This window comes from Malus domestica, chromosome 04, assembly GCF_042453785.1.
Source record: "Malus domestica chromosome 04, GDT2T_hap1".
Lineage (NCBI taxonomy): Eukaryota > Viridiplantae > Streptophyta > Magnoliopsida > Rosales > Rosaceae > Malus > Malus domestica.
The window spans coordinates 21,753,593-21,767,815 of record NC_091664.1 but is presented as its reverse complement, the minus strand read 5'-3'; the positions used below and the strand labels follow the sequence as shown (position 1 = coordinate 21,767,815).

At 38.7% G+C, this 14,223-nt stretch overlaps 2 protein-coding genes across 14 annotated transcripts; one reads left to right on the top strand and one right to left on the bottom strand.

Moving 5' to 3' along the window:
- Positions 1 to 2,885: 2,885 nt before the first annotated feature.
- Positions 2,886 to 8,136, top strand: LOC103427592 (transcription factor EMB1444-like). Of its 2 annotated transcripts, none has more exons than XM_008365659.4 (11): positions 2,886 to 3,106; positions 3,196 to 3,664; positions 4,033 to 4,239; positions 4,573 to 4,666; positions 4,778 to 4,819; positions 4,929 to 4,988; positions 5,206 to 6,381; positions 6,469 to 6,570; positions 6,940 to 7,080; positions 7,171 to 7,296; positions 7,753 to 8,136. In XM_008365659.4, exons 2-11 carry the CDS (start codon positions 3,567 to 3,569, stop codon positions 7,840 to 7,842), a joined length of 2,136 nt encoding a protein of 711 aa, XP_008363881.2. In that variant the 5' UTR covers positions 2,886 to 3,106; positions 3,196 to 3,566; the 3' UTR covers positions 7,843 to 8,136. The 2 variants fall into 2 exon arrangements, with proteins under 2 accessions (XP_008363881.2, XP_028957038.1); XM_029101205.2 differs by having other exon boundaries at positions 2,928 to 3,106; positions 3,527 to 3,664.
- Positions 7,995 to 11,611, bottom strand: LOC103427591 (ultraviolet-B receptor UVR8-like). 12 transcript variants are annotated; one of them, XR_003772684.2, is made up of 11 exons: positions 11,252 to 11,611; positions 11,071 to 11,144; positions 10,893 to 10,977; positions 10,113 to 10,244; positions 9,786 to 10,022; positions 9,409 to 9,630; positions 9,128 to 9,171; positions 8,759 to 8,941; positions 8,537 to 8,599; positions 8,395 to 8,438; positions 7,995 to 8,292 (listed from the first exon to the last, which is right to left on the bottom strand). XR_003772684.2 is itself a non-coding variant. In XM_029101206.2 (11 exons), the coding sequence occupies exons 1-11, from the start codon at positions 11,463 to 11,465 to the stop codon at positions 8,170 to 8,172; spliced, it is 1,449 nt and encodes a 482-aa protein (XP_028957039.1). In that variant the 5' UTR covers positions 11,466 to 11,611; the 3' UTR covers positions 7,995 to 8,169. The 12 variants fall into 12 exon arrangements, 8 of the variants coding, with proteins under 8 accessions (XP_028957039.1, XP_008363877.2, XP_028957042.1 ...); XR_011580105.1 differs by having other exon boundaries at positions 9,409 to 9,624; XR_011580106.1 differs by having other exon boundaries at positions 9,786 to 9,980.
- Positions 11,612 to 14,223: the final 2,612 nt, after the last annotated feature.

Genomic DNA, 14,223 nt, shown 5'->3' with positions numbered 1-14,223 from the left:
GTCTTAATATTGCACTTGTACGCCCGTATTTTCTAACCAAAATTTAAAATAAAAGAATCACATAATTAATAGCATATTCCTAATGTAATTAAGTCAACTGGCATGCCAAGGCACCTAAGAACCTCTCAATATTATCGGGTACTGCTATCCGTACATCAATTTTTACTTCTCACACATATCTTTTAATTTCGATCGTTGGGAGAACTAAGAATATGGGTGTGTGAATAACAAACCTATTATTTAAAAGTAAGCATAATTGAAGTTGCCCTACTTAATTTGGTTTCATACATAGGTGCTTTCAATCTATTGGTGTGCTTATCTCAGGTAATTAAGGTCAACATATCAAATAGGTGTATATTTCTAAAGGTATAAACTTTAGAAAACTTGAACTACTTATCGTGTGTGTGTGTGTGTGTGTGTGTGTGTATGCTCAAAGTCTGTCAGTATATGTAAGCCTTATTAATAAGTATGTTTATGTCAACGTTTATCATAAAATGCCAAATCTCGTAAATTAATCTAGCTTAACTTACGTGACTTCCACTTGCAAGTTGCTTTAGTTAATTAATAAACTAATACATGTGGAAGGCGTCACATATTGTAAATCGCACAAACGTGTCACCTTGTAGTTGGTTAATTGCTAACTGCGTTTTACTAAGTTCGGAGGTATTTTTAAAACAGGTTATTAAGTTTTAATTTTCTCACATTTGCATCATGAGATTTTAAAATTTTATCATTAAATTGATGGCGTGACAAATGGTTAAAAATGAATCCCACATTGATAAAAGGAGAAACCTCGTATGTGCTTAGAAAGCCTCATTTCGTAGCTCGTATAATAGATCGGATATAACTAATAGTACGGAGTAGGTCGTTTGATGCCCTCTTGTATTAAATAAGCACCAAACTAATTTACCCGGTCCACTTATTTTATCGGGTATACATCTTAGCTAGAGAACTGATATGTCATTCCTTCCTTTTGTTCTCCAACCCAACAACTCTTCTTTAGCTTTCTGATCAGCGAATGAAACCCAGCCCATACCCCTTATTCCCGTTGACCAACGCACCAGAAAAAGATCTCGAATTCCTTGAACTAGACTGTGTTGTCTACGTGTTAGGATTGAAAATTCGCCACACGTGAGTGAGCGTGTTGGTAATGAATCCCATATTGATGAGAGGATAGACCTTGCATGGGCTTGTAAGTAAAGTTGGACTACTTCCCATATTGCCCATTGGTTTTATAATAGAACTTTAACTTTTTCCACAAACATATGATCTACTTATGAGTTGATGTGAAAGACATAGTTACAACACATGAACCAAAACTAGTCATCAGACTTATCATCGTGGATCTTCAACTTCTCTTCAATCATATTCCATATAGAACTTACCACAATGTCTGGTCACAATGGTATATATAATTGTGGCTTCTACATAACCTAGAAAAGGGTCCCACATCATCAATCAACTGAGGATCATGCAATCAAATAATGAAAGACAAATTGATACAATTTTAAAACGTAATCGTGAAGTGGGAGAAATTTGAAACTTCGTGACCCATTTTAACAATCACTTTAAAGTGGAGGGTAAAATGTAGTTAACCTTTTATTTTTAACTACTTACGCTGCTTCTCCCCTTCGAGTAGAACTTTTATGCAATATGAACATTTAGTTCGCTGCCACTTCAAGTCAATTATAGATGACTATGTGCAAAGTTAAAGAAATGACAATGCATGATTGATTTCAAATACCGCTTATAGATGCCAAATCTAGATAAGTTTCTAGACTTTCATCTCCTTCTTCGAAATAGTCACCCGATCCAGCTCTACGTTTAGATTTTACGCATTTGCAGCTTTGCTTGCATTTCACTTCATCTATGCCACTACAATAACAATGGTCATCGCCATAGTAGGATTGGTGTTAACACCATTGCTATTATCCCTTTCATTCTCTTTCCTCCTTTCTCTCCTCCCCATCTAGACCAACCTCAAGGCTAGCCTCAATACTGTTCCACAATTCCAACCAGGCTCAGATTAACCCATTCCTCCTGTATGGCCACCGTTTTTATTTTTATTTTTATGTGATATAGTTAATAGCATATATGAGTTAGGCCACTTGACCAAGTATTGAGGGGCTCGTACATGTTCTATAGTACCCCTTGTGAACACTCCACTTGTCTTTTAATATTGAGCTCATATAAAAATCACATTCCTATAATGGACCGAAAGATTTAAGTCTGATATCAGTATATTGAATTCATGAGTTTAATATATTGAACTTATGAGTGTGATACTTATATTTAGTATGTTCTACAGTATGACTCTCACAGTCATTGAAGTCAAACTAGTGTAGTAGCAACAATATTATAGGTACCGAACTCAGAAGGCTTGTTTTTTTATATATAAGTATCACACACTCAATCAAACTACTCAGACTGTCTAATTTCTGTATATAAGTATCATACTTAATATACTATCGTGCAATATCATGAAGAATGATGATCCTCTTTGTAAGGATTTCGAGGATTCTCCAATCACATCTATTTATTGTACATCGTGCAGTCATTTTTCATAAGTTCTTATTTATATTTAATTTTAAATAAAATAATTTAAAATAATTTCTGACTGCACGATATATGATGAACTAATATAATTAAAAGATTCTTACAATCCTTACAAAGAAAATAAAAAAAGAATTCTCATTTTATCACGAAATACGACCCTGTAAAACAAAAGGTCGTTAATAACCATTAACAGGACTAGCAGACAGTGGCCCCCACATCCCATAGAAAAACAAATTTGTGGGTCCCCAAACCCACTCCCTCTCCCTCCAACCGAGTTATAGAATCCGACTTTGGACACGTTTGAAATCCGCCATAAAAAAAAAAAAATTAAAAAAAATATAAAAAAACGTGACCGTTTCACCGGTGGCTGCATATTGTATAAGAAAAGCATACAAGCCGTTGTTGTTTCGTTTATGTTGCGTTTGGACATTCGGAGCTTCTGCAGTTCGGGAGCGCGACAAAGAAGAAGAAGGCCCAACCAAACACTCAATACACAGAGAGAAATGGAAGCCACCGAATACGAACTCGATCAGCGTCTTCGTTTCTAGAGGTAACTGCTTTCTCAGTTTTCTTGCAGTAGCTGATCGAATTTTCATGAAAGGATCCTAAGAATTGTGTGTTTGTTTGTATGTGTGGCAGCGATTTTTAATTCGAATTAATCGAAACAGAGTTATGAACTGCTTATTTGAATCGGTCGAACGAGTAGAGGCAGAGCTTCTTATCGATTCTCGATTTGTTTAATTGCTTTTTCGTTTAAGTGCTTTTTGATTACGCTGGTTAGTAGCTGAGAGAGAGAGCGAGCGGGTTAGTGTTTAGTGATGGAATTGTTTTCGACCGGTCCACCGATTAAACGAAGAGCTGGATTGCGGATTAAACAGGCGGGTCGGGCTTCGTATCGGGGCAGCTAGATAAGGTGTTTGTTTGTTTTTGCGTGCTTTTTCTAGAAGTGATTGATTGATTTTGTTACTAGTTGTTGTATTTGAGAGACTTTTGAGGAAGTTGAGAAGATAATGGGGACTACTGCTCTGAGGCAGTTGCTGAATAACCTCTGCAGCAATTCGCCTTGGAATTATGCGGTGTTTTGGAAGCTCAAGCACCAGAGTGAATTGTAAGCTTCTTTTCTCTTCTTTTATCCCGTTTTCGCTATGAATTATAGTAGAAAATTTTAATCTGTTTATCCGTCTTTAGAATTCGGAAAGTAATTAATTAGTTAGTCAAAATGCTTTTGCGATTTTAGTTTTGATGATGATCTTGCTGCTTCCTTGGTGTACTATATGCATTCTGTTTGATTCGAATCACATTAAGATACGAAACATATTTATAAATGCATAGAGAGGTTTCAACATTTGTATGTTATTAGGAATTTAGGATTGACATCCTAATGGACTTTCTGTGCCGAGGTTATTGTGTATCTCACCTATATCAAATCTATAGTGACGGATCTTCGTTATGATACTGGTCTTCTTGTTGTCTAAGGATTTTGTTGTGGGAGGATGGGTACTGTCATCACCCAAAGCCAAGAGAAGCTGTGGAACATGCATCGGATGATATTTATTTCAGCAACGCAAATCAGATGCTTTTTAAAGGTTTTGCAACAAGTATACATGATGGTGGATCTACAGGATATCCAATTGGACTAGCAGTGGCTGACATGTCATATCTTCAGCACACATTTGGAAAAGGGTACAATCTTGTTCTTGACTCTAGTCTTGTTGTGTGCCTCCGTTGACTCTCCAAAAAAGTCTGTACATGTGTTTTACAAGAAATATATGCAAATATATAAGTAACCAAAGAAATTTCAGCGGAGGTGCAAAATTTCCATTAGTCTTACAGTTGTTGTTCGCGTAAACTCTTTGTCTACACACATTAATGACCACCACTTATAAAAACTGGTGCTATTTGCAAATGTTTTGTTCTTGAAAGATATCAGCAAGCTGCACAATATGTTTAATTTTAAGTTTCTCAAAATCGTAGGGAATGAAAAATGGTTCACTGTGGATTTGAATAATTTCTCAGGGTTGTTGGTGAGGTGGCATGTACAGGAAACTATAGCTGGGTATTCCTTGACAATCTGTGCACCAGAGAGTCTGGCTCTAAGTTAGTTCCTGAGGTAAATCTTATTCTAACAAGCTGATGTAAATTCTTAGCGATCTTCGTATACAGTTGGTAAAATTTCTTCTAGTAGTGAACAGTATATCTAAATAAGAATATATTTTCTCAGTGTCCAGATGAATGGATTCTTCAGTTTTCATCGGGTATCAAGGTAACTTGTATGTCAGCACATACTAGCCCACACTTGTGACTTTAATTCCTCAAGTTTCGCATGTTTGTGATGGATGGAAATCTGAGTACATATTTGATTTCTCATTCAGACAATTTTACTTGTACCTGTGCTTCCATATGGAGTTTTGCAACTTGGCTCATTGGAGACGGTTCGTGCTCATTCTGAACTCATTCTAGATAAGCAATTTATGTCATGTAACCCTTGTCATTATAGTGTCGTAGCTTATAGCTTACAAGTTTATGTCCTTTCCCCTTTCCAGATCTTAGGGAGCATGTGCTTCTCAGTCTGAATTCTCTGTCTGTGTCCCATGTACATCGATTTGTATTCTTCTTATTTATCCCTTTCTCTTTTTATCAAGATTTCAGGTTGCTGAAGATCCAACAGTGGTTGCTTTTGTGAAAGATAGATTCAATGACATTCACAATGGTGTGGGGAAAACTGTACCTTACCGTCAAGCTCAATCGTCATGGTCACAATCATCAAATTTAATGGAGACCACATTTGAGCCATCAGGTGTTACCATTAACCCACTGAAAGTTGAAAAGTCAGAAGATGTTGATAACATCAGATATAATAACCTATTGTCGACATTGGGGCACTTTTTGCCAACTGCTGAAGATTCACTTCTAGAGACCGGAACAGATCAGCCAGAAGTTCTAAAGAGTAGAGACGAAAGTGTGACTGGTGTTCCACCAATTTATCACAGTGGAGAATCAAGTCCACTCAGTCAGTCGATAGATACCAGCTTGCTGGGTATGATGGAAAGTCAGATGTTTGGGTTGTCTTGTCTGGAGGAAGAACTCCTAGCCTATTCTCAATTTGGTGGTTACAATTTGGAAGTGTTTGGAGAATCCATGAGCGATTTCACTTCTTACCCTGTTGGAGGTGTAGCTGAACTGTTCGAAGACGTTAATGCTAAAGATACAAATTACAACATGGTGAATAATTTCTTTAGCTTTCCTGAAAATTGTGAACTACACAAAGCACTTGGAACACTTCCGCAGAGGCAGACTGACGAAAATTTATGGGATCCATCCATTGGCATTGATGATACGTGTAGCAGCTCTAGTTTGCAGAAAGATCTTGCTAGCCGTATTGAGCCATCATGGTTTTCCAAAGGAAGTGATGCTGAGAACCTCGTGAAAGCGTTTGCAGCCAAAGATGAAACCTCATCCAGCCAATCAGACAATATTAAATCATCTATCACCTCATCAAGTCAATTTCCTGCTTCTTTTAAACAATTGAAATTTGAAGCGTGTGCCCCAATAGGAAGTGGTTCGGTGACATGGAACCAGTCATCTGCTTTACTTGCCAGGGGTGCTACTCCAGCTTCTTTCACAGACATGATGAGCACTTTGGTTGACGAAGAGCAGCAGGGCAAAGGGTACAAATCTGTGAAGCCTAAAAGGGAACAAAAGTTATCCGGTGGCACTGCAAGGAAGACCAAGATTGGCAATAGCCCGAAGCTAAGACCAAGAGATAGACAACTGATTCAAGATCGTGTCAAGGAGCTGCGGGAACTTGTCCCAAATGGTGCCAAGGTGAATATCCTTTTTGTATTTGTTGTAGGCAATACAGAATTGATTATTTTTCTCTAGCTTAATGTGCTTTGTATGCGGTGAATTCAGTGCAGCATTGATGGCCTTTTAGACCGAACCATAAAACACATGCAGTTTTTAAGAAACATGACTGATCAAGCTGAAAAACTGAAGTGCTACACACAGCAAGAGGTATGCAATGTTTATTTCAAGTAACGCTCCTTCGTGCTGCAGAGCTTCCATTAATTGCCATCTGATTTTCCAGACAGTTTTCGATCTACTTTGTAGGTTGAAGAACAAAAGCATCCATACATTAGAAATTTTGGAACAACTTGACCTCTTTGCATGAAATAAGTAGAATGAATATATCAATGAATAGCTGCCACCACAAGCACTATGACTCTCTTAGACAAAAAACACTTATGTAACAGTATCCTGGACTCGTAAAGCTTTTTTAATCTGCAAAGCCATTTTATAGTTCCGAATCCAGCTGGTGGCGTTGATGTTGAAGACAAACGCACTAATCACAAGTTTCTAACCAAATCCTTGATGCTTTTTCAGGCACCTCGTTCCAATAACATGAGCGAAGCCACAAGTGGCTGTGAAAATGGGACAAGCAGGGCTTTTGAAGTTGGAAGCGAACACCAGATTTGCCCCATTGTGGTAGAAGATCTTGAACACTCGGGACACATTCTCATAGAGGTCTGTTGCGTGTCCTCGTCTTTGTTAATTTTCTGAACGCAAAGCTTCATAGCAGAAACGTTTCATCCAAATCTTCTATAACTACTGCAGATGCTATGTGATGAACATGGACTTTTCTTAGACATAGCCCAAGCTATCCGACGGTTGGAACTGACTATCTTGAAGGGTGTCATGGAAACTCGCTCAAGCAACATGTGGGCACACTTTGTTGTTGAGGTATACTGTCTCTACAATAATTCCATATAGCAAAAAGGCCGAAGTATGGTTTTGGTCGTATCATATAGTTTCGGTGAAGTTCCACTTTGGTCCATGTAGTTTCAGTTTTCGCAGTTTTAAGAACATGGTTTACTAGTTGCAATTTAAGAACAATTACTCAATTTGGTCAAAATTTTCAACGAAAATAGCACGTTTCGGGTAATGCGGGGTGTTTTACTCGTGTAAAACACCCTATTTACTCTCACATTTGTCTATGATGTGCTAATTGTGTTGAAAGAGTTGTGGAATTTTGTCCTTGAATTGTTGCAATTAGTAACTACAGATACCAAATGCGAAAAAGGAAACTACATAGACCAACAGTTGTTCGGAAACTAGGAAGACGAAAATCGTAATTTAGTTGAAAGAAGGCCGTAATTGTCGCTGTTCTAAATGTTATGTTGGCTTGAATATGCCCAGGCTCCATTGAGTTTTCACAGAATGGATGTGTTTTGGCCGCTGCTGCATCTTCTGCAACGCAGAAGAAGTTCAATATCAAGCAGGATATGATGCGCCTCCATTTGCATCCAAGAAAAGCGGGTAAGCCGTCAAATATTGTGCTTCGAAACCACATGACGACGACGAGACCTAGGAGACATCACCATCAATCCTCATCAGAAGACTGTAAATTATCAAATGGGTTGCAGAAGATTTCTATGCAATTTGATGAAAACCAGCATCTTAAAAACTAGAAAGAATGGAACACATGCCCGTACGGCTCCGCGAATGCGCGCATAGAAATAATGTACACATGATACAAGCCTAAGTATGCACCTAATAACACAGGCTAGTTGAAGTTGGTCATCCTAACAAGTCATTCCTTTTCTATCGTCATCATCAAATGGGTCTTTCGGCTAGAAGTAGCGTATGCCACCAGCCACATGCAATATTTTTCGGTAGGCAACCTTCTATAGAAACTTGAGAAGGAATGTTCCTATCCACGGAATCGCCCAGGCCAAGCTGCATACAACCGGGAATGGAAAAGTTCGTTAAAAGTTAAAAAAGATCGTTCAAGAATATACGTTTGTGGCTCAAAGATTTTGATCATGTTAATTAGTATACCTGGCCATACTTGTTCCACCCCCAACTAAATAAGTGGCCGTCTTCTGCAGCCGAAATAACAAAGGGAATGATCAAATTAAAAGATTTGAGAATTATCAGCAATTAGTGCAAGTATCAACGCTTTTGAGCTTCATTTGCTTACCTGTTAGAATGACACTATGTCGGGCGCCGCAGGAGGCTACTTTTGCATGCTTGCTTCCCAAACCTGGAAAATCCAATATCTTAGGTAGAGTCTGAAGCAACAAGAACATGATTTAGTTAATTTATACGAGGAAATAAAATGCATGCATACAGCAACAAGATGGGCCAAGTTAAGATCAGAAAGCTGAAAAAAGAACCTAGACGGAGAGAGTGTTGAGCTTACCTCAGCCTCGTCGCCACCTGTTCCCAACTGTCCAAACTGATTCCCACCAAAAGCATGTACACGACCATCATCAGATATACATAGAGTATGCCATAGTCCGGCAGCGATGTTTTTCACTTTAGTACCGGATAATGAATTCAGATAACTTGGTCTTAGCTGATCATTTGTATTCCCTTGCCCACACTGGATCAAAACGTGAAAAGAAAAGAAATGCCACAGATAAATAACAAGAACGAAGAAAAGAAAATGTGATTCAATTGAAAATGTAATCAGTAGAGCTCCTAATTATAACAGTGTGTAAGAAGAGCAAACAATTTACTCAGTGCAGGACAACATGGCATTAGACCTTGACTAGCATAGCAAGCTCACCTGTCCATAGAGCCCCCAGCCAAACGTAAGCAGTGCTCCAGCATCTGTAAATTGAAAGATCATTTGTAAAGGTAAAGAAGTGAATACAAATGAACTGGTCAAATTAACAGGACCCATAGAACAACCAAGAACAATCCGGCATTTTGCATGGATCCAAAGGTAATTAAGGATGGGAAGCAAATAAGTAGGATTATATTAACGCATACAACCTACAAACGCAGTCTATTAACCAGCTCTTCATTCTCTGGTTACAAGCTCTATATGATCCCTTAAATGCTGACCTGTTATTACTGCACTGTGCCGGCCTCCACAAGCAATCTCCTTCACACAACTTCCAGGAACCTTTGAACCTTGAGATACCACTGAAGACCTATCCTTCCCAGAAGTAGATGGCTCAATACAGGGTATGACATGAGGAGAAGAAACCATCTTTACCCTGGTACCCAAACCTAGCTGTCCTTCGCCTCCATAGCCCCAACCCCACACCTGTCCCATATCTGAAACTTCGGTTAAAATTATGATGCATCAGGAGTCTTGCGTTACATCAAAAATCTTCCATAGCTTCGTACATCCTACAAACCTACAAAACTATATGGTGTGACCACAAAGAAAAGCAACTGCCCTGAGAGTCTTAAATATAAACCTGAAACATTATTACCTGTTAATGCTAAAGTGTGGCGTCCGCCAGCTGCAACAGTAGTGATTCTCACTCCAGGACCCAGAGTTACAAGACAAGGAGACCGAGTGAAGAATTCTTCACTACCTGTTGAACTTTCAGATTCAGGTTTAGCAGACGAAATCTTCCTTCGCTTTGCAATGTCCTCTCTGGCCCTTTTGCTGTCAAGATTAGATACTGTCCCACTAGTCAGATTGAAGCCTTGAGGCACCAAGTTTACTGTATTAAATAATAAGGTCTTAATCACATTGATCTAGTACAATTTTGAAGGTGCATGTTTTTCCAGATATACCCAGGTTACAGAAATACCTTGTTCAACTAGTAATGAACTTTGATTACCGGTAGTATCCCTTTGAAGGCGTCCCACCATACCCAGATCACCGATAAGATTCCCAGAGGGGACACACTCTTTCCAACCCCAAGTGTATAATTCACCATTCTCTGTAGTATGTACATTGACCAATAACCACAATTAGTTCACATTCTGCTCCTAAACAAGGGGACCCGTTTGATAACCATTTTGTTTTTAGCTTTTTTAGTTTTCATTTTTCTTGTAGATATAGAGGGGAAATACATGAGAGAAATGAATGATGTAGAGGAGAGGAGGAAGTACAGTGTGAGAGACATAGAAAAAATGTACAAGAAAAGGAATACAAATTGAAAACTAAATACCAAAGTCTACTTGAAGTTGTTTTCGCTATACAAATTTTGTTTTCATTTATTCTTCTTTATTTCTTCCCCTCCCTCTCACCACCCTTCTTCATATCTCCTTTCTCCCTAACTTTCTTCATATCTCAGGTGCAAAAAATGGACTAAAAATTAAAAACGAAATAGTCATCAAACAGGCCCTAGATTATCCATATTTTTTCATGTTATCAAACTCAGATCAAAGAATTACCGCGGTGTTTCACACGTGTTGCCTAAATGCAGCTAGTGCTAAGAAACACTAGTAATCCACACATCGGCCAACTAACCAATTTACACATAAATCATTTCATTTCAAACACAAATTTAAGTACTGAATTATGAATATTCATTCCATTATTTTCACAATCCAAACGGTCACCAGAAATCCGAGCAAAAACCTACCCGTAACAGAAACGCAATGGGCCCAACCGGCAGCAGCCTTGAGTATTGAAGCCTCATTTGGGAGACGATAAGGCTCCGGGGCCTCCTTAACAAACGTGCAGCAACATAAACGCAAAAATTAATTCCAAACAATTCGAATTTCGAAAACATTTCAGCAATTAGAAGATCGTTGCATTACCCCGTGCTTCCCTGAAACGACGTAGCTCTGCCCCCCGTCGTCGGTCGACCCCCATGTCATTAACTTGCCACACTCTAATCAGAACCATCATCCAAACAAATTGAAAAAAAGGATTTACAAACTGAACATGCAATTAAGCATTAATCACTTGTTTTAAAGATTGAGAATTGGAGAACCAAACCTGAGATGGCCATGGCGAATCCACAACCGCCGCCGCAGACGTCCTTCCACGAATCCCCACCGTCCATCCGATTCGGGAACTGCACCGGCGTCAGAGACAGTGTCGGAGACTTCTCCGACGATACTCCGGGAAGATATCCCCACATATACACCAGAGCTTCTCCCCGCTCCTCCGTTTTCGTCGAGCCTCCTCTTCCTCCTTCATTGCAGTCCATCGCCGATCCAAAACGACCTCGTTTTCTCGTGTAACAAATCTGAAAACAAAATCTCTCTCTCTCTCTCTCTCTCTCTCTCTCTACTTTCTCTCTCTAGCGAAAGCTTCAGTGGAGTTACAGCGAGACCGGAGAAGAAAGCAAAAGGACTGAGAGAGACATGAGATCGAGGCGTATCATTTACCGGGACGCACCTTGCGCCACGTCCGATGCCACGTGGAGCGATTTGGACCCCGAGTGCAGATTACCATTTTTTAAGCCACCAGTGTGCTGGAACATTCTCGAAGAGGGAGTTGTCGAGGAGGTCTGGTTGTATAGGAATTGCTTAAGGGAAGGGATCCTCATTTTTTCAAAAAAATAGGGACACGGTCCCCACCGTTGGATTTGAATTAAATGAAATCCTGTGGTTGAGATTCTATGGCCTGTGTTTTAATCTCAACCACACAATTTCATTAAAGTCAATCTAACGGTGGGGAGCGTGTCCCCATTTTTTCAAAAAAAATGGGGATCCCTCCCCTTAAACTCCCTGTATATATATATATATATATATATATATTAATCTTTGTCCGATTTGAAATATAGCTCGGATTTAGAATAATAACGGTGCAAGCTGCGTGGAAAGAGATCTAACATTGGATCCAAATATTTATAACCGACGGTCAGAAAAGTGCCACAACGTCGTGGATCTAATCAAGTTGTGTTAGAGGGTGGGAACCCCCTTACCCAAGGAGGACCGGATTGGGGCACGAAGTCAGGTAAGGGGGCACGGGATGAGAAATTTTTTTCAGTGTGATCGGTACACGGGGTAGTACATCACGTGTCACTAAACAAATGGTGAAATTTATGTGCTAAAAAGTTAATAATGTTGCAGTCTTATTAGATTAGGAATGTGATTGTGTAAATCCTAGTATATCTTGGAATATCTCTTATATTCCTATTAGAAGTAGATTACCTATTAAATGTTGTAATCCTAAAAGGAAAGGTTTTTACTTATCCTACTACTACTACAAATAAAGGCACAATGGGGTGAAATAGAACACATCCACAATTACACATATCTCTCTTCTTCTCTCTATGTACCGCACCCCTTCTCTCTCTCAGGCCTCCATAATTGTTCAGTAAATTATGCCTACAACAAATAACTAAAAAAATAAAATTTCCCACAATTCCTATTAAAACATGTGGTGTACCCCTTTTGTTCATGTCACAACAAAAAATTTCTCCCGAAATGGAGCACAAAGCCGGAAATAAAACAGATTGTATGATATTAGTATCATTTTTATTCAAATTTCAAACAGTTTAATAAACAACTTTCATAATAATCTGATTTTGGCTAGCCAGCTTCAAGCCATTACCATCCCTACCAATGGATCTATTTGCATCAACAAATCAAAGTCGTCCATGCATATTTAGGGTTTTTCCCGTTCTCTATAGACTAGCAGTGGCGAAGCCACATGAAGGCAATGAGTGGCGGCCGCCACTCCCCTCGTCGAAAAACAGGACTAGATTTCTAGGTCTGCCCCTCCCCTCGCCAGAAAACCCACTGGTTCAATCAGGGGCGGATCTATTAAGGGACCTGGGTGGTCCCGGGACCACCCGAAAGTCCAGATAATATGCTATAAGGACCACCCAGTCTGGGCACAGGGTGCAATATAAGAGGAGCGGGGCTGCAGAGTTCTGGTGTTCTGCAAATTAGAAGAAGGAAGAAGAAGACTATTTATCATTTAAGTAAAACGATGTGTTTTACATAGAGCTCAGGTTTGAAAACACCCCTTAGTACAATGGTGTGTTTGGTGCACTTCTTTAATATATAGTTTTGACATTTTTTTTTGAAAAAACAAAAACAAAATGGTTCAAATTTGAAACAGAGAACCATTCCTTATCCCCACCCACCCCACCCCACCGAAGGCCACCGACCAGCACAACACTAGTCTCCTCTCCAGTGTCCACAGATCAAATAGTTCAATTTCAATATTGGATGGTTTCAATCATAGACGGATGTTTTTGCTCTAGTTGACAATAAATCTATCATGACACATTTTTTAGTATGAAATCTTGTTGGGGACATATTTAGTCTTTGTAATTTGTAATGCTATTTTTGCGCTAATATGGTTATTGATTATTGATCCGATTTTATGATTATTGATATGAAATTAAAATTATTTTTTAGGGTGAAAATTAAAATTTGAATTCTTGATTATTGATTAATTAATTGAATTATTACATAATGTATATAATTATTCATATGATTAGTTGAATTGAATATTTATTAATTGAATAATTTGTACGCTTATTGGTATAGCTTAATTGAATTGTTAGTTGGATTAATTATTATGCATATTAGTATAGTTTACTCTAGGATTAAGAGTGTAAGAATTTTTTTCCTCTCCATTTTACAGTTACGTAATGAAACGATACTATAAGAAAGAATGCTTAAATCCTCCTTCAAACATTTCGGGTAGTCTTTCTCCTTCAAATATTCCAAGCGGTCCTCCTCCTCCTTCAAATATTAAGAAGTCCTCCTTCAAGTATTCCGAGTAGTTCACAACAAAGTAAGGGCACTGAGTTAGATGAAATATTGGTTAATCTTCCTGCAGACCCTAGACATAGACATCGAATGTTTGATTATCCATCTAATTATCGTGAAGCAATTCGTAGACACTACCTAACTTCGCCCATCCTCCCATCAATTCCTGGCTTCGCCAGACTAGTGTGTTCATTTTTTATGCTAGGTATTTATATATAAAACCAGCATGATAAA

Bases quoted from the DNA above. Each gene is read 5' to 3' on its own strand.
- LOC103427592 (XM_008365659.4), top strand. From the start codon at position 3,567: ATGGGGACTACTGCTCTGAGGCAGTTGCTGAATAACCTCTGCAGCAAT. The intron at 4,820-4,928 runs GTAACTTGTATG...TTTCTCATTCAG, and splicing joins AGTTTTCATCGGGTATCAAG to ACAATTTTACTTGTACCTGT. The intron at 4,989-5,205 runs GTTCGTGCTCAT...TCAAGATTTCAG, and splicing joins AACTTGGCTCATTGGAGACG to GTTGCTGAAGATCCAACAGT.
- LOC103427591 (XM_029101206.2), bottom strand. From the start codon at position 11,465: ATGGACTGCAATGAAGGAGGAAGAGGAGGCTCGACGAAAACGGAGGAG. The intron at 9,631-9,785 runs GTAATAATGTTT...TTTTAACCGAAG, and splicing joins CCACACTTTAGCATTAACAG to TTTCAGATATGGGACAGGTG. The intron at 8,293-8,394 runs GTATACTAATTA...GGTTGTATGCAG, and splicing joins GGTGGAACAAGTATGGCCAG to CTTGGCCTGGGCGATTCCGT.